A 15857-nucleotide genomic window follows, 5' to 3' on the forward strand; every position below is an offset into this window, starting at 1 on the left:
GGTATCTGTTCTATGTTTTTTTCTTTTTTGTATTTTTGCGGTGAAGTGGCCCGCGACACGGCTGTCCGAAATGGATATGGCCCGCGACACGGCTGTCCGAAATGGATATGGCCCGCAGGCCGAAAAAGGTTGGGCATCACTGTTCTAGGCTATTAATGATGCTCACCTGTGCATATTTGTGAATTCCAGAACATTCCAGTTATACAACATAAATTGCTTGCTTTGAGAGAATTCAGTAGCAAAGAACATTTACATTTACCCAGTGTGAGAATTTTGCAGCAGGTTACTCATAATCCTGTTGATACTTTATAACATGGTGGCCACCGGGTACTACATATTAAATTTTTTCACTTTATTATACAACTAAGATATATAAAATGTTATACTTTACATCAGCGGTTCTCAACTCTGTTTGGCCATTACCCGACCATTTCTCCAGAGCCATGTTTCTCCTTACTATTTAATGTTTGAGGCACAAACACAAGGGGGCGCGACGTGCTTACAAGGGGGGGGGGAGCGCGAAGGTGGTCATTTTTTAAAAGTTTCTTATACCGGTGTTAGTGAAATTAGCATACATTGCTGGCTAAGGGGGGCGCGCGGACGTACCTTTGTTCGTCAGGGGGGCGTCACAAGTAAAAGGTTGAGAACCGCTGCTTTACATAATGCTTATACTTTCTTTTCCCAGTCATATTCATACATATCAGATAAAAAACGTATTTGTTGAGATAGAATAAAATAATGAGATAAATTCAACATGCTGTTACAGGTGTGTAACATAAGAAATAAAACTTTTTATGTGCATGCACATATAAAGGAGTCAAAATGATATATAGCTGGATATATTTGCATATTCCAAAACTTTAAAAAAATTTTAAAACAAAACACTACTTTGTGTTGCCACTCATGATCGGCTAGCTGCACAAATTAGGTACAAAGTATACGAGTACTCCAGCACTTAGCCACTGTAAAAATTACCAAATATTTTCTGTAAGCCTAGGCTAGGAAATGGTAAGGAGAAGAATTAAGATATGCAACACTTTGTGACTTAGACCACTGACAGCCCTCCTGAACAGTATTTACAGAGCTGGAATTGCAAACAAAATGTATGCTTAGGTAAGGTGACCAGACGTTTCGGGAGCGAAAGCGGGACACGTGCCGATGATGGTGTCGTCACCGACAAAGAGCGCCGAAAAAGGAGGCGGGGGGAACCTTTCCTCTGACTTTGCCGAGTAGTGGTGCTTTCAACGGCAGATCTGGTGAAAGCCAGAAAGCGGGACATTGGGCGTCCCGATGAGCAGGCGGGACACGAGGTCAAAAGCGGGACGTCTGGTCACCTTAGCTTAGGCCTATTCACCATTAACTGCCCTACCCAATCAACTGCCAAGAAAAGTTTAAAATATAATAGTTATAAATATGAGCAGTAACGATGAGGTTATATGGGTTAGTAAAGTTATGTTAGTACTTTACCAGCATGGTTTTGTATTTGCTTGGGAATGTCAGAGTTAGGCAGAATGTTAACCAATTCTTAAAAGAATTCTTAAAAGATTCTTAAAAGAATCTCATAGACTGGCACAGTAAAATAATTAGTAGAGATTGATAGTCATTCTACAGCTCATTTGTCATCTTTAGTGCTAAGTATTTAACTGATGTGAAACATTGGTATTAGAGATTCATTGAAGATTTGGATTAAATTACAAACCTAAGATACCATAAACAGTATTACAGGAATTTGTCTACTGTAAGGCTAAAATAAAATGCTCCCAATGCTACTGTGAATAGACTAATCTGTGTTTATCTGCCCAAAATATAAAGATCTATTATGCCAGCTGTACATATCTGATTATATAAGAGCCCTTCACAGTTTTATTCATCTACAATGGAACCTCGGCTAGTGAACGCCTCCGATAGTGAACATTTCGGATAACGACCAAACATTTCGTAAAAAATTTGCACCGGATACCAAACTCAACTTAAAAAAAAAAAAAAAAAAAAAATCTGTGCGCATCACGAACTAAATATACATCCATGGTGCACATCCTTCTTATGTAGTGATTTTTGTGATTAAAGAAATGTGTGTGAAGTGGGGGAAATGCAATTGTTTGTAGAAAAGTCTTTCCCTAACAGTGCTATAGGCAATAGGAGCCTAAACATGTTCAATGATAATGTGATGTAGTATTACCCAAAAGTGTTACAAAACTAGGCAGAAACAACAGATACTGGACAAGTTATTTTCCTTCAACCTCAAAGCGACAGAAAAGGGAAGTCCCCCACCACTCTCCGATTTTACAATGTTACATGTGCTCATGGAGTTATTCCACCCCTTCCTCCCCACACTTCCATCCACCCATGCCGTCCAAACGGCAAGTTTTCTTATGCTTAAATGATCTCTTTAATGTTTTTATGTTTATTTAACTCTATTTATATTGCATTATAACTGTTCTTTTAAAAAAAAATACCTATATAGCCTGGAACTTTCAAATATCAGCGAGTAAACAGGGGCTGGGAACCAATTAAATCTATTTCCTTTATTTCTTATGGGGAACATTGTTTTGGATACCATACATTTCGAATACCAACTTTCCAGAACGGATTGTGGTCATTAACTGAGGTTCCACTGTATTTGATTTGCAAGTACACGTAATTCTATAAAATCAATCCAAAATGTTGGCATTTTTCTCTATAATGCAATACAGAGAGAGAGTAAATAATTTGCAAATGTTTATAATGAGAACTTTTATGAAAACGAAACTTAATTTGGTACTATTAATATACATTGTAATTTTAATGAAGTTGTGGCATTAGGATATCTTCTTATTGTAACTATATATTTAAAGTTAATAGTTGATTTTTCCTCCCTAACCCATCTCATCCAACATTGGTTATGGGCATGAACCTATCAAAATAAAGTTCTCACTCTTATCATCATTGTTGTTACCACTTGCATGTCTACTGGCTGAAGTTTTTGTGGCTCAGCATGTTTAGAATGGCAATCCATGGACATAACATAAAAATTCTCCTACAAAGGTGCCATCATCTTATTGAGTAAATACTAGATAGCAAGCACTGAAAAAAATTAAGCAAAAACTGTCAAAAGGACTAGCTGAAATGCTGCAGATTTAAAAGTTTGCCCATGTGTGCAATCTCACTAAATCACTATACCTTACCAGGGGCAATAATCATAAACAGAACACGCAATAGCTGTACCAACAAACCCCATAAAATAAAACTTTGAACTCTACATAACTTAGATGACAACATCAGAAAACCATACAATAAAAGTTAAATGTTTCAATCAGAAACCAAGTATTCAAGATACTGATTACACTGTCTGAATTCCCTAGGGTACAAAAAAAAAGCAAACAAGCCAGCTGACTTATTGTTTTTGAGACCAGGATCCATTACTATTGTTTGTGTGCTTTTCTTTTCCTTAGTGGTGGGGAAAAGTGCTATTACCAACCAATCAATCAACTGCATAATGCTGGACACTGCGCTAAACACTGCCTTTCCTTTGAACCATTAATTCATACCATTTATCCCCCAAAACACAGTGAAAAAAGGATCACAAGGACACACCTTAAAATACAGCACAATAGATTCCATTTCCCTCTCATCTCTCCACCCCAAAAATATATTACTTCTGGCATAAAACGAGCCAACCAGTTCGCTAATTGAGGTCATGAAACAAAGCTTATTCGCTATTTTCATGATATTGCCTGTTTAAATGCAAATTGGGGAAAGGAAATCTACAAATTTACAAATCTTATTGCATAGGGAATGCAAATCCCCATGACAAGACAACCAGCAACAAATAATTATTCCCAAAGAAATGCACAATGGAAACCAAATCTTTGCTTACTTGTGAGTGAACACCCCTCACAGACCAACTCTGATACTCCATCTTCTTATAACAAATCACAGGTACAATTTTTACAAAATTAAAATTCAATAGGCTGTTGGCCTTCAACAGGTATATCTGTTACAGGTATCTGTAACAATAGGCACAGACCTGAATTTGACTGATGAGCACAGGGATTTAAGACTGCCTCAGGACTAGGTACAGCCTAATAATGATTTTAGCTTTAGCAGCATGTTGCAAAGTGAAAAGAATACAACATTTACCCACATTACAAAAATGGTGAATTAGTAATTCATGCTCACACTGTCTTTATAAAGTTTCATAGATCTTTCCACTTTCATAGCAGCCTTACAAAGTTTCCACCAAGAAAAAAGGTTTCCACCACAGAACTTAATATCTTCTTATTAGACTATCCAAAATTTTTTCAGGCTGACAACAAATATTTTCAAAAAGTTAAATGTATAAATCCTAACATCCCCAAACTAGAGAGTAGGGCTTATTACACTCTTTAGATATCAAGCTTAACATGTTCCCAATAAAGGCAAGGCTTGGGAAAAAAAATCCACTGTAAAAGAAATATTAATTGCAGAACCATGCAGAAGGAATTTTTTCATAATGCAAAAAGCTACTACTTTTGAATTTGACATTTGCTGCTGACTGATTATATAACAATGGAAAACACGTTAAGCAAGCAAAACTTTCATTAAAACTTTTATGCCTAAAAATTATACTGATGTTTGTGTACAAGAAGTTCATAAAGTCCAAATTTTTGTCATTCCTTTTAACTGTGATGTTTTGCTTGCCAAATCGATTACACCTACAGTTGCATATGTCACAAAACTTTTATGTTATTAAATAAAAAACCAAGCATAGTTTCATTATTCTGAACAGCTTAGAAATCACTTAAAATTAATAAAAGAAATTGTAACCATTATTCTTCTTTGGTTGTACGTATTGGCATTTATCAAAGATATCATTGTTATTATAGTCATTTTAAATGTTAATTCTTTGCATAAAACAACAGCCCTATAAAACAAATGCTTCACATTATGTATTTGTGGAGAAAGTTATTATATAAGTTCAATGAAGAAGCAAACCAGACAACAAAGTCAGGATACACAGAAAGACAAAGTGTTGTTCTACATTATATTTCAAGTTTTCACATCAGCTAAACCATTTTTGTGCTTTTCTTCATCCTTGGTTACTTGGTGATTTTTTTTATTGAAAGCCTGCTCAAGAAGACTCCATGCACTTGTTGAATTATTTTAAATAAAAAGTTTCCTTTTATCATAGTGAAATTAAAAAGCAGTAGATGAAATATCACTCTGCACTTTTCTATGCACTGAATATCTAATGATATACCCTCATTCTGATTATTTTTTTATGCATTTATCTTATCGAACAGTAGATTTTATTTGATTTAAATGCTGGTTCATTTCACGGAAGGAACAGAATCTCTAAATAAACTGTCGATGCACATGTTTGAGAACATATATGTCATTTCCTCAACATTTGGATCTGGGTAAATGAAGAAATCAGATAATTTATATACAAATACAGAAATATTATCATATAATTTATATACAAATACAGAAATATTATCAGATAATTTATATGCAAATACAAAAATATTATCAGATAATTTATATCTTTTGCTAGAAAAGAAAGTAGGAAGTAACCTGAAATGGTAAGTTCATATGCACCTCAAAAAAGAAACATTCATTGTGATCAAGCAATTAAATCAATAACAGGAAACAAAATTATTGTTTTTGTTTAGTTTTAGCTTTTTTGACACTTTTGTCATATTAGAGACAAAAGCTTTGCATCTTATTTGATAGCATCTCTACTTCATCTAAAAAGAATCCCTAGTCCATTAAAGAGAACCACCAGTACTTCGAAGCAAACCACCAGTACTTCGAAGCAAACCACCAGTACTTCGAAGCAAACCACCAGTACTTCGAAGCAAACCACAAGTATAACAAACTTGGAAAGGTTTCTTCTAGTGGAAAGAAAGATGGGTTTAACTATAAAATAAAAAAATAAATAGTACATTTGTATAGTACCTTTTCCCAACATCAGCCAGACTCAAGGCATTTACATATAGGCATGCAAGCATATCATATTAATTTATACATATGATAATTAAATAATACAATATTAATTAATACACCATACTAATAGAAGTAGAAAAATTTTACTGCTAGGTGCCATGGAACAGGCATTCCCCTTTTCTTTAGTGATCTAACCTGATAGGATATAGCAGGCCCTGCAGGAAGAGGGGGTGCAACTAGCAAAAGCTAGAGAAGAGATGGATATGGAAGACATGGTACTGACAGCAGAGCCTGATATAAAACTTGCCAACATGCCACTGCAATGTAGGTAGTGGCTAGGTTCTGTTGTTAAACACAATGGTCTGGTGTATGGACTTGAAAACTCAGGACACAGATTCACGCCAAACAAAGGAATAATTCTGTGCAACGCTTTGACAACAGCAGCTCCAGTGCCTTCATAGGCAAAACGTTGGCCATGTCACTGAGAACTTGAACTCTGACTCTTGGTAACCACCAACTTTTCTTTGAACACTACCTTCCAATCATTGTCAGATAATATCATCTAACTCTAAACTCTCTAGACACAAAGACAGAGTCTGGAATCGATGGACAATGTGAACTGTTTGCTGTGGTTGGGTAGAAAGAAGCTGGCAACTCCCAGATACTTTGTCACTGCATTAATCTTTCTCTTGCAGTCTTGTTTCTATTCCTAATGCACCTGATGGAGTCAAAAGATGAGAGATGACAGTTGCACATCTCTGTCCAGCCCTTTCTGTTTGGTGCCTTGTTATCCTGTGGGGCCACACTGCTGGTGAGGTGTAACACTGCTGGTCTTCTTGCAGCTTTTCACATACCTTTAACGTTAGTGGATGAAAGTGTTGACTGGAAGAAACGAAGCAGCACAAGTAGTGAAGAACAGTCCAGAACTGAGAAGAACAGCGCAAGAAACATCACAGATCGGTAAAATATGCTAGAACTTGACGCAGATCCATTGACAAAACAAAATGATGGAGAGCTAGTCCCCTCCAGCCAGTTAGGCAAAGGGATTTCACTCTCCAATTTTCATAAGCCATATCCTAGATATGTTGAACCACTTACAGTTCACTGCCCCTGCAATTGAAAGTCTTTAGCTTAATTCCTTTTCCTTTTAAATCAGGTTCTACAAAAGAACACTTTTACTGGCAAATTGCTGAGCATGTTGATGGAAGAAAAGTTGAAAACATTAAAAGGAAGGTATCTGCCACTTGGCAAATGCTTTAACCCGTTCCTTTCTCCACTCATTCCAAGAAATGGCCATATCTTGGAACTGTGGCATGCTAGCCAAACAACAAGCACCCAGATAAGCTGCATGGTTTCTGTGAGGTGATGCATGGACCTGCAAAAAAGATAATTTTAGCAATTTAACCCTTAGAGACTGCAGCAAAGTCAAGATCTAACATCAAGTTTCCAAGTAACACATGAACTGCTGCCTTTCTGTGGTTTATAAGCATTAAACTTTTGTTTGGTAGGACACAGGGCAAAAACCTGTTATCATTAGAAGTTTTGGTGCAGCTGTTTTAATGATTTAGATCTCTCTGGTATCTTGATTTAGATCTGTTTTGTTTTGAGTGAGTAGTTTCTTTGTGCACATAATGCAGCACTCCAGCAAACATTTATTCTTCATTGAAAGATCTATTCATTACAAATTTACAACATCTTCAAGAACAATACATGTAATATCAAAAGATGTGATGGTAACACATTTAATGCTTTAGAAGATACAGGACACCAAAGATAAAAATGTAGATTTTTAAAAAAAAGATTAAGTAGTCAATGTCCATGGATCACCTAAAAAAGATGGGCTTTTAATCAAAGCAGTTTAATAACTATATCCTAAATTACATGTAAGTATTTATTTTGCCATGAACAGCTTATTCACACACAGGCACACTCATCCATCCAACAACCCACCCATACACAAATCCCCCTACCCTCTTCTTCCACAACACATACACAGAGAAGTATTAGTCTCCTATGTGCATTAAAACTGTTGCAACTGTAAATTAACACAAACAAGTCACAATATATAAAGCACAATAAGCCAGTTTTCTCATCATTCAGATCAATCATTCACGGCCATAATTGCCTTTGGAAAAAAAATCTATTCTTCAGGTAGGACATTTTGGCTTTGAAGTTGTTTTAACAGCCTTCAGAGGTAAACAGTTCAAACAATTAGTCCACCAGGTGGTAGCAGAATCAAGGTGCTGGAGAATAAAATAAAAGCCAAAATAAAACATGCCTTTGGTAAAGTGACTGGCCTGATCTGTAAGCTGAAGAGGATCTGCTGTTGCATTTAGTGATAAACTGGAATTATTTGAGAACTAGGTGCTCATGGGTCTTCATCACAATAGAAATCATGACCGGAGATTTGCAATCATTCAGTTATGTCACTATGGTTTTCTTGGAAACAGAGATGATCATTGAAACAGCAAGGACAGTGGATAGTTGAAATGAAAGCATTCAGGTGACAGTAAAGATATGAGTATGCTAGTTAGCACAGTGCTACAGGTACCTTCCAGCATATTTGTGCATGTTAGCTACTTGAAGAAGTTGTGCACTTCGTGTACGCTTACAACAAAATAAGCTGCAAATGCTTGCAATGATTGTTTCAGTATGACAGATTTGCTTGATAAAGTCTGTGCATATTGCTGTACTATTATTTCACAAGACATAAATGAAACAAATAAGAAAAGAAAGAAATTACCTCAACTTTAACTGCTGATGGTGCTAGTCTGCTAAGCTCATACTCTAAACGATCCACAAAGCCTGGCAACATGGTCACTCCACCACTAAGGTACACTGCCCTGCAGTTAACAAATTCACCAATTATCCCAATGGGGCCGATGGGAGAAAATGTGTGTGAGAGAGAGACACTATTTCAACATGCACATTTATATATCTTTTTTATATCATGCATATTTAGCTCTGTGGATTGATAAGGCGTAAGCCACCACACCACTACAAGGTAAGTTGCACCAGCTGGTGGTGGTTTCGTTGGTCAGAGGGTTCATATATTGTAGATTTAAGTTACCATTAATAAAACTGCTTTTATGTGTATCATTTATATTTTACTAATTTGATATTCTGTTTTCTATATATCACTGCCACTCATAAAGGTACACTTATAAAGGAAAAAATGTGCACAAACCTATACATATGTCTACGGTTATCCATGGGACAAGACTGGATGGCTTGGTATATCAGCTTATGCAGTGTGGGGTAGTCCATCTCCCATAAGTCTGCATTGAAAAATCCTTCTGGGCTTTTGAACCGGCCTTCTTCTACTTGTACGTTCCTATTATAAATGACCAAGATGAAACATACAAAGTGTACACTGGTGTTCACACAAGATTTATGTGCTTTGGTGATAAGTTAAAAACAGAGCTAATCACCATCCTTAATTAGATGGCAGTCTGTGTTTACTTTCAGCTGGTGTAGCAAATTTTCTTTTCAAATTAACTTTGCATGTAGAGCAAATAAAAAAAAACAAACTTAAAGAGACAGCAAGAATATTTTCAAGATCAGGTTTCAGTGCTGAAATAATATCACGCAAAACATTTTAAAAAAACTGCTGAAAAATCCTACCAGATACTGGTGTATTAGAAATAAAAAGAAGCTATTATACAGAAAAAAATAATCAAAACCATTAAAAGAGACATTAAAGTGTGAATGCTTTTTTACAACAAAATTACAAAAATAATCATTTACAACTGCTTAAAGATATCAAGCATGCATCACATTGTCATCAGTTAGCTGCATTTGTTGGCTTTGAAGACTGCAATATCTAATTCTTGTAACATATGTGTTTTTGAGGATGTTGCTGTGATGCTGTCCTCTTATCACATCCTGTCTACTATTTTGAGCTGGACTTCACTGATCAGCAGTGTCTAGCATGCTTCAAACCTTGTTGATTTTTTTTCTCACTTGGGAAAAGCAAAATGTTTAGAATACATGCTCAAAAGAGAGGATTTCTTCATGATAAAAACCAGGGGGCCAACTCTAAGTATACATGATGTATTAATATGCCATGATTTGTGTGCCCGTTATTTGACCTGCAAGTCTTGCTAGGATCATAACTGTTTTCCTGGCCTTTTGTTTTTCATCTACACTTTTCAACTTTTTCTTTGTCTGCTAATCTTCTGTAACAGTCCAGTTTTCTCATTTGTGCAAATTAACAGCAATATGAACCTAAAATCCGTGCTGAACAGTCATGTGTTTTTGCATTTTAATGCAGTGTGGTCTCTTTTCTCTGCTTGCTGACCATATGATCAGTGATTTCATCTATTAACTAGACTATCCTGAGTTATTGATAGATCTCTTCTCTCTGCTTTTGTTACAGATGAAATACATGTAATGGCCTGTATGAGCTAAATATATAGCTCATAAATCAACAGAACTTGGACTATAAAAATGGTGGCATCTGATTGAACAACTCTGATCTTCCATTAATCTTCTAATCAACTTAACAGCTTGGCTAAAATGATACAGTACTAACATTATGAATCACTTCTACACACATCTTCTGGTTTCAAAAGAGCCATTTACTAATAACCACGTAAAAAACACAGCTCCAGGCAAGTTATTTGAGTCTGGCATATTTTGTTGTCAAATGATATTCTGGGCCCAATGCTGACACAAGCGTTCACTTTCAGTCTCCTTAGTGTGGTTGTTAAATGCTGACATCGTGGATCCAGACCTCACATCATAAAATTTTAAACCAAAGCACATTGAGGGCTGAATGATTTGGAGAATGCTGGTGTGACAGAATATGCAGGTACAGTAAGAAAAGAACATCATGCAACAGTTGTATGCTCAATATGCTTATCATCATCAAAGTTGTGTCAATCATCTAAGTGTATGAAACAAAATAGAAGAATGCCATTGCAAAATGAAGTTAACTTACTTCTGCATCACTGTATTGAATCTGGTGAAGTAAAATTTGTACATAAAATTTCACACAAAAAGAAAGTGTCCTACGTGCACCCTGCTTTCTCAAAGGTAGAACACAACCAAGACAAGTCTGTTTGCGCCAGGAGCATCTGATATGTTGCATACTCTACCTGTAGAAACACGCTTTTATCAAAATGAAACCATTGCCACTAAAAGTAGTGCTTAAACTAATATCTTGAATGTAGGGGTGAGCGATGGTCATACCGGAGGAATGACGTGTGCGTGACTTCATCCGATACAAAAATGTGTTTTTTGGACCCAAAATGAATGTGCAGTCTATAAATGACACAGGATAGTATACTGATGGATATATATATATGTTATAGCCTTGCTTCAGACTTGTTTAAAAAAAATGTGATTCAAGAGATATCTGCGGTGGGATACGTCCAACGTGCGAGCATACAACTGCTGACCTGCGGTCAACTAAGAAGCTGGTGTTGGACGATCGCGCGGCCTGTGTTTGCAGAGGTTGTGATTCTTGGTGCGGTGTTGTTCGTCCTTTCTGCCTCTTTAGAACGTTAAGCAATGGCTCCGAAAAAAGACAAGAAAAGGAAACAAGAATCAAGCGCCGAAGAAAATTTATTCAGCACGCCTCAGAAGATGGAAGAGATAGAAAAAACAAGGGACAGCCGTCAGAAGAAGAGATCCAGCGGGAAGCGTTACCAAAAAAAAGCAGACCATCCCAGTCACGCGATAGACAGACTCTCATAACTCAAGCCTTTTCCTATACTGTCTCGGAAACATCCAACAACCAAATATTTAAAAAAAAAATGGAAAATCTACAACAAACAACGGAAACGATGAGACAACAGATAGAGATGTGCCATCGGGCACTGGCTAAACAGATTGACAATAAAGTAGAGCGCTGCTATAACAAGCGCACTTTTTTATGTCAAAAATGAAAACGAAATGCTAAAAGCTACAGTTGAAGCTCTGCAAAAGCAAAAAGAGGTTTTAAAAGAAGAAATTTGCAGACTAACAAGTCACTCGGGTCAGCTTAATAAGCAGTACTCTCGGAGAGAGTAAGAATTTAGAAATGAAACGGTGGAGGACTGTGAAAAGAAAGTGCTCCATGTTGTCCAGTCAAGACTTGGTCTGTCGGACATTGACACTCATAAAATCTCAGCGTTACACAGAGTAGGAAAAATAAACAAAGACAGACCGAGACCAAGACCAGTGATAGTGCAGTTCATCTCCCGTAAAGACAGATCGAGACCGAGTGCTGAAAGCAAGAAGTCGACTCAAGGGGTCAGGTATATCTGTCACAGAAGACCTTACACATTTAAATGTGCAAAGACTAAATCGTTTAAAGCAGCATGAAGGTGTCCTAGACGCATGGTCGGCGGCTGGCGGCAAACTATTTGTGAAATTATTGGATCTATCTGTGCGGGAAATAAAAGGTGGTGATGTCAGTTACATCGACAAAATGCTTATAGGAATGAGCCCCGAGGAAATAGTTCGGCAACAACGGGAAGGGAGCGAAAGGAAATTCCAACAGCTTCGGGAAGGGGCGACAAGACAGCAACAACAACAAAGCAGGAGAAAACCTCATCATCAACAACCGGCACACGGAGGAGAGGGGCATCGTGGGACTTCTTTCTCCACTTTTGACTCCACTACTCATTCCAAGCCTTCAGTAACTAAAGCGCCATCACTGGACTCGGGGGCATGTACGTTTCACCCAGCACAAGAGCAGGACACCACGCAGCCAAATACAACAGAGGACCTGCTACAAGAACTGGATCAAGATGCTCAACAGTTGACGAAGGATGGTAGCAAGCATGGGATAAACATCACCCAAGAGATATCAGTGACTTCCCTTATGTCTCCTCGTAGTCTGGATACCCTATACCTACCTGAAAATGTTTGTGAGTAGACATGTTTTTCCGTCCCCTATTTAACATTTATGTCAGTGAAGATAATATATAGGTGAGCTATACCTCAGATATAACTAATGTCATATGTTTATAAATAAGTATAAGTTCAGTGTACGGTTGAAATGTGTGAAGAGCCTGAAATATGTGTTATTTATTGATGTGCGTTGAAAGCTATCTGCATTTGTGTAAGCTACAACTAAAAGTTAAAGACAAACCACAACAACCTATGCTGTTTCTAGTGTCAGCTGGTCCTTTCATAGAGTAGGGTATGATAAGGTGGAGGAAAGATTTGTGTACATTGTCAGGGATATGTTTGTTGAGCTACTCGTGTAAATTGAAGTATGCAGTAGTTTTTGTTTTATTTTTTTTTAATGTTTTGTATATGTATTGTTTAATATTGTTTAAACAGCTACTACTTATAGCGGGTGAGTGTTTTAATTGTTTTTTTCTCTGGGCCAAAAAACACTAGATCATCACTCAGGGCAAAAAGGGTGACTATTTTATGTCACCCTGCCAATCCTGTTAAAAAAATTCATGTTCATTCACCTTCTTTTGTTTGTCTATGTATGTCCTTTGTTGTGCATATATTTGGGGTTTTTTTGTGCTATGTTGGTATATTGTAAAATATTGTTTGTTTGTTATGTATACTTATATTGTTATGTATCTGTGAAAAATCATGTATCTCTTATGTCTCCTTGTAGTCTGGATACCCTATACTTACCTGAAAATGTTTGTGAATAGACATGTTTTCCTTCCCCTATTTAATATTTATATACGTGAAGATAATATGTAGGTGAACTTTACTTCAGATATCTTCTTCTTCTTCGTCGTTCACTCAAATGGACACGCCTGCCTCCTGCACGAATGATGCTGTGCGCCGCAGGTCTTCCAGGCTGCCGTGTAGCTTCCTCAATACTGGCGTCTCATCAGTCCAAATGCGGTGCCTGAGTTCTTCGTGCATGGGACATTCTTGCAGTAGATGTGCTGTTGTCTGACTGCCTGTCTGCACGGGCACTGGTCTGTCTGGCCGATTCGGAGCTTGGTGTAAAGGTGGTAATTGAGACGGTTGTGGCCTGTCCTCAGCCTGAAAATAATGACCTGCTCAGCTCTTGTAAGCAGGTAGTATGGGTCGTTTCGGTTGAAACGTGGGTGCTGCTGCAGCCACTTGTTGTGCTGTTTGGCCTTGATGATGGATTTGACTTCACTGTAGGTGGACCTGTCTTGCTGCTCTTTTTGGATCCTTCCTTGGCAAGAGTGTCTGCGGCTTCGTTGCCAAAAATCCCACAGTGGGAGGGAATCCACTGTAAGACGACTGTGCAGTCTCCGCATAAGGAGGAGAGAGCAGTGGACAGGTCGTTCAGTTTCTGGTCTCTGGCAGTCCCTTCAGATATAACTTATGTCATATGTTTATAAATAAGTATAAGTTCAGTGTATGGTTGAAATGTGCGAAGAGCCTGAAATATGTGTTATTTATTAATGTGTGTTGAAAGCTATCTGTATTTGCGTAAGCTAAAACTAAAAGTTAAAGACAAACCACTACAACCTATGCTGTTTCTAGTGTCAGCTGGTCCTTTCATAGGGTAGGGTATGATGAGATGGAGGAAAGATTTGCGCCCTTCTACTAAACTATGCTCCTTTCTTAGGACAAACTGTCCATGGATTCCCTGAGATCACAACTATTAATCAGGATGATGCTGGCCTGCCAGCTGGATTGCTATCATGCAGTCCCCATGCACAACACCACACTCTTCTTGTTAAGTAAATTATTCTTTTGCAATCCAACATTGTGAATGGAAATATTTTGGTATCTATTAATAAAGCCCGGGTTCTAGATCACTTGCCTTTCTCTTTAATAATTTTGTGATTTTTGAAGAAAGAAAAAAAAGGTTAAAGAATGCCAACTGCTCCCATAAAGCTACAGTAAGTATATTTGTCTATATGTGTTTCTCTTGAACAATAAAGCATAAAGAAAAATAAACAAGTGGTAGTCTTCATTAAGCATTACAAGTTTAAACCATTGCATCATGTTTATTTATATTCGGACCCTACAGATGAAATGCTTTAGTGAAGAAGAATGTCTTACAAATAAATTAGGACCATAATAATAAGCTAGGATATTTACCATGTACTACACAAATGCACTATAAAAATGTTAATGTACTTGTAAGTTCCTTCAGGTAGGCTGAATTTAGTCAAGTTGACACAGCGCTGTAGTTTTCCAGGCTCCGAACTGCACAGTCTCTCCTCTTCCTTAAAATTTCTTGCCACGTAGCATACCTAAAACATAATCAGAGTTCTTAGTGCTAAATGAGCTTGATTTAAATTATATCGTTATTTGAAACACCAGCATGCCAGCATAGCAAATGAACAGAACTGGGCTGTGTACTGATCCTTGGGGAACCCCACAGGAAAATCAAGCAGGGTGAGATATTAGACCAAAAAACGCAGTCGGAGTCCTATCAGTGAGATAGGAGTTGAACTATGCTAGTGTGGGTCTAGCTGGCCTCCTTTCAATAGTTGAAGATTCAAGTTTAAAACAGAAATTGCAGTAGGTTAAGCAAGACATCTGTCAGGGTATGAGCAAATGACAGATATCATTTGAAGTCAGACAGTACTTGTTCATATCTGATAATGACAGTTACAGTTCTTACAAGCTGAACCACAAGAATCATCACTTTCAGAGGTAATTACTTTATCATCAGGTAAAAAATACTTCCTGCTTTTTGCATCAATCTTGAATTTTCCAATGTGACCTTAGATCCCATTTTTATGGTAATAACTGACACCAGTCTGTGGTCTGCCAAAAAAACTCACCTGTTCCATTAAATAGCGGACAAGCAGCAGCTCTGCATCAGATGAAAACTTATAGTTGTTTTCAAGCAGACTTTTCTTCAATGAGTCTACTACCTTCTGGGAGCCATATGGGCATCGGGACACACCGCTCTCTATTATAAAGCCTGCAGGACATTCAAAAAAATATGAGAAGCAAATTTAAGTAAAGATTTTCAATTCTTAAGATTCTATTTGTATCTAAGAAACTTAATTGCTTATTTTTGCTTTTAACTGAAAATATAACCAAAAAAA

The 15857-nt window shown here is 37.2% G+C and overlaps 1 protein-coding gene across 4 annotated transcripts in view; it reads right to left on the bottom strand.

Annotated features, from left to right (window-relative positions):
* Positions 1–823: 823 nt before the first annotated feature.
* Positions 824–15857, bottom strand: part of LOC112571787 — a 58879-nt gene continuing 43845 nt past the window's right edge. For all 4 annotated transcript variants that reach the window (XM_025251071.1, XM_025251072.1, XM_025251070.1 and 1 more), the window contains 5 exons: positions 15588–15730; positions 14935–15050; positions 9095–9241; positions 8651–8750; positions 824–7282 (listed from right to left, as the gene is read on the bottom strand). In XM_025251071.1, coding sequence (XP_025106856.1) covers positions 7130–7282; positions 8651–8750; positions 9095–9241; positions 14935–15050; positions 15588–15730 — 659 coding nt within the window. In that variant the 3' untranslated portion in view covers positions 824–7129. The remainder of the gene's footprint in view (positions 7283–8650; positions 8751–9094; positions 9242–14934; positions 15051–15587; positions 15731–15857) is intronic.

The sequence above is a fragment of the Pomacea canaliculata genome, linkage group LG9, assembly GCF_003073045.1.
Source record: "Pomacea canaliculata isolate SZHN2017 linkage group LG9, ASM307304v1, whole genome shotgun sequence".
NCBI classification, from domain to species: Eukaryota; Metazoa; Mollusca; class Gastropoda; order Architaenioglossa; family Ampullariidae; genus Pomacea; species Pomacea canaliculata.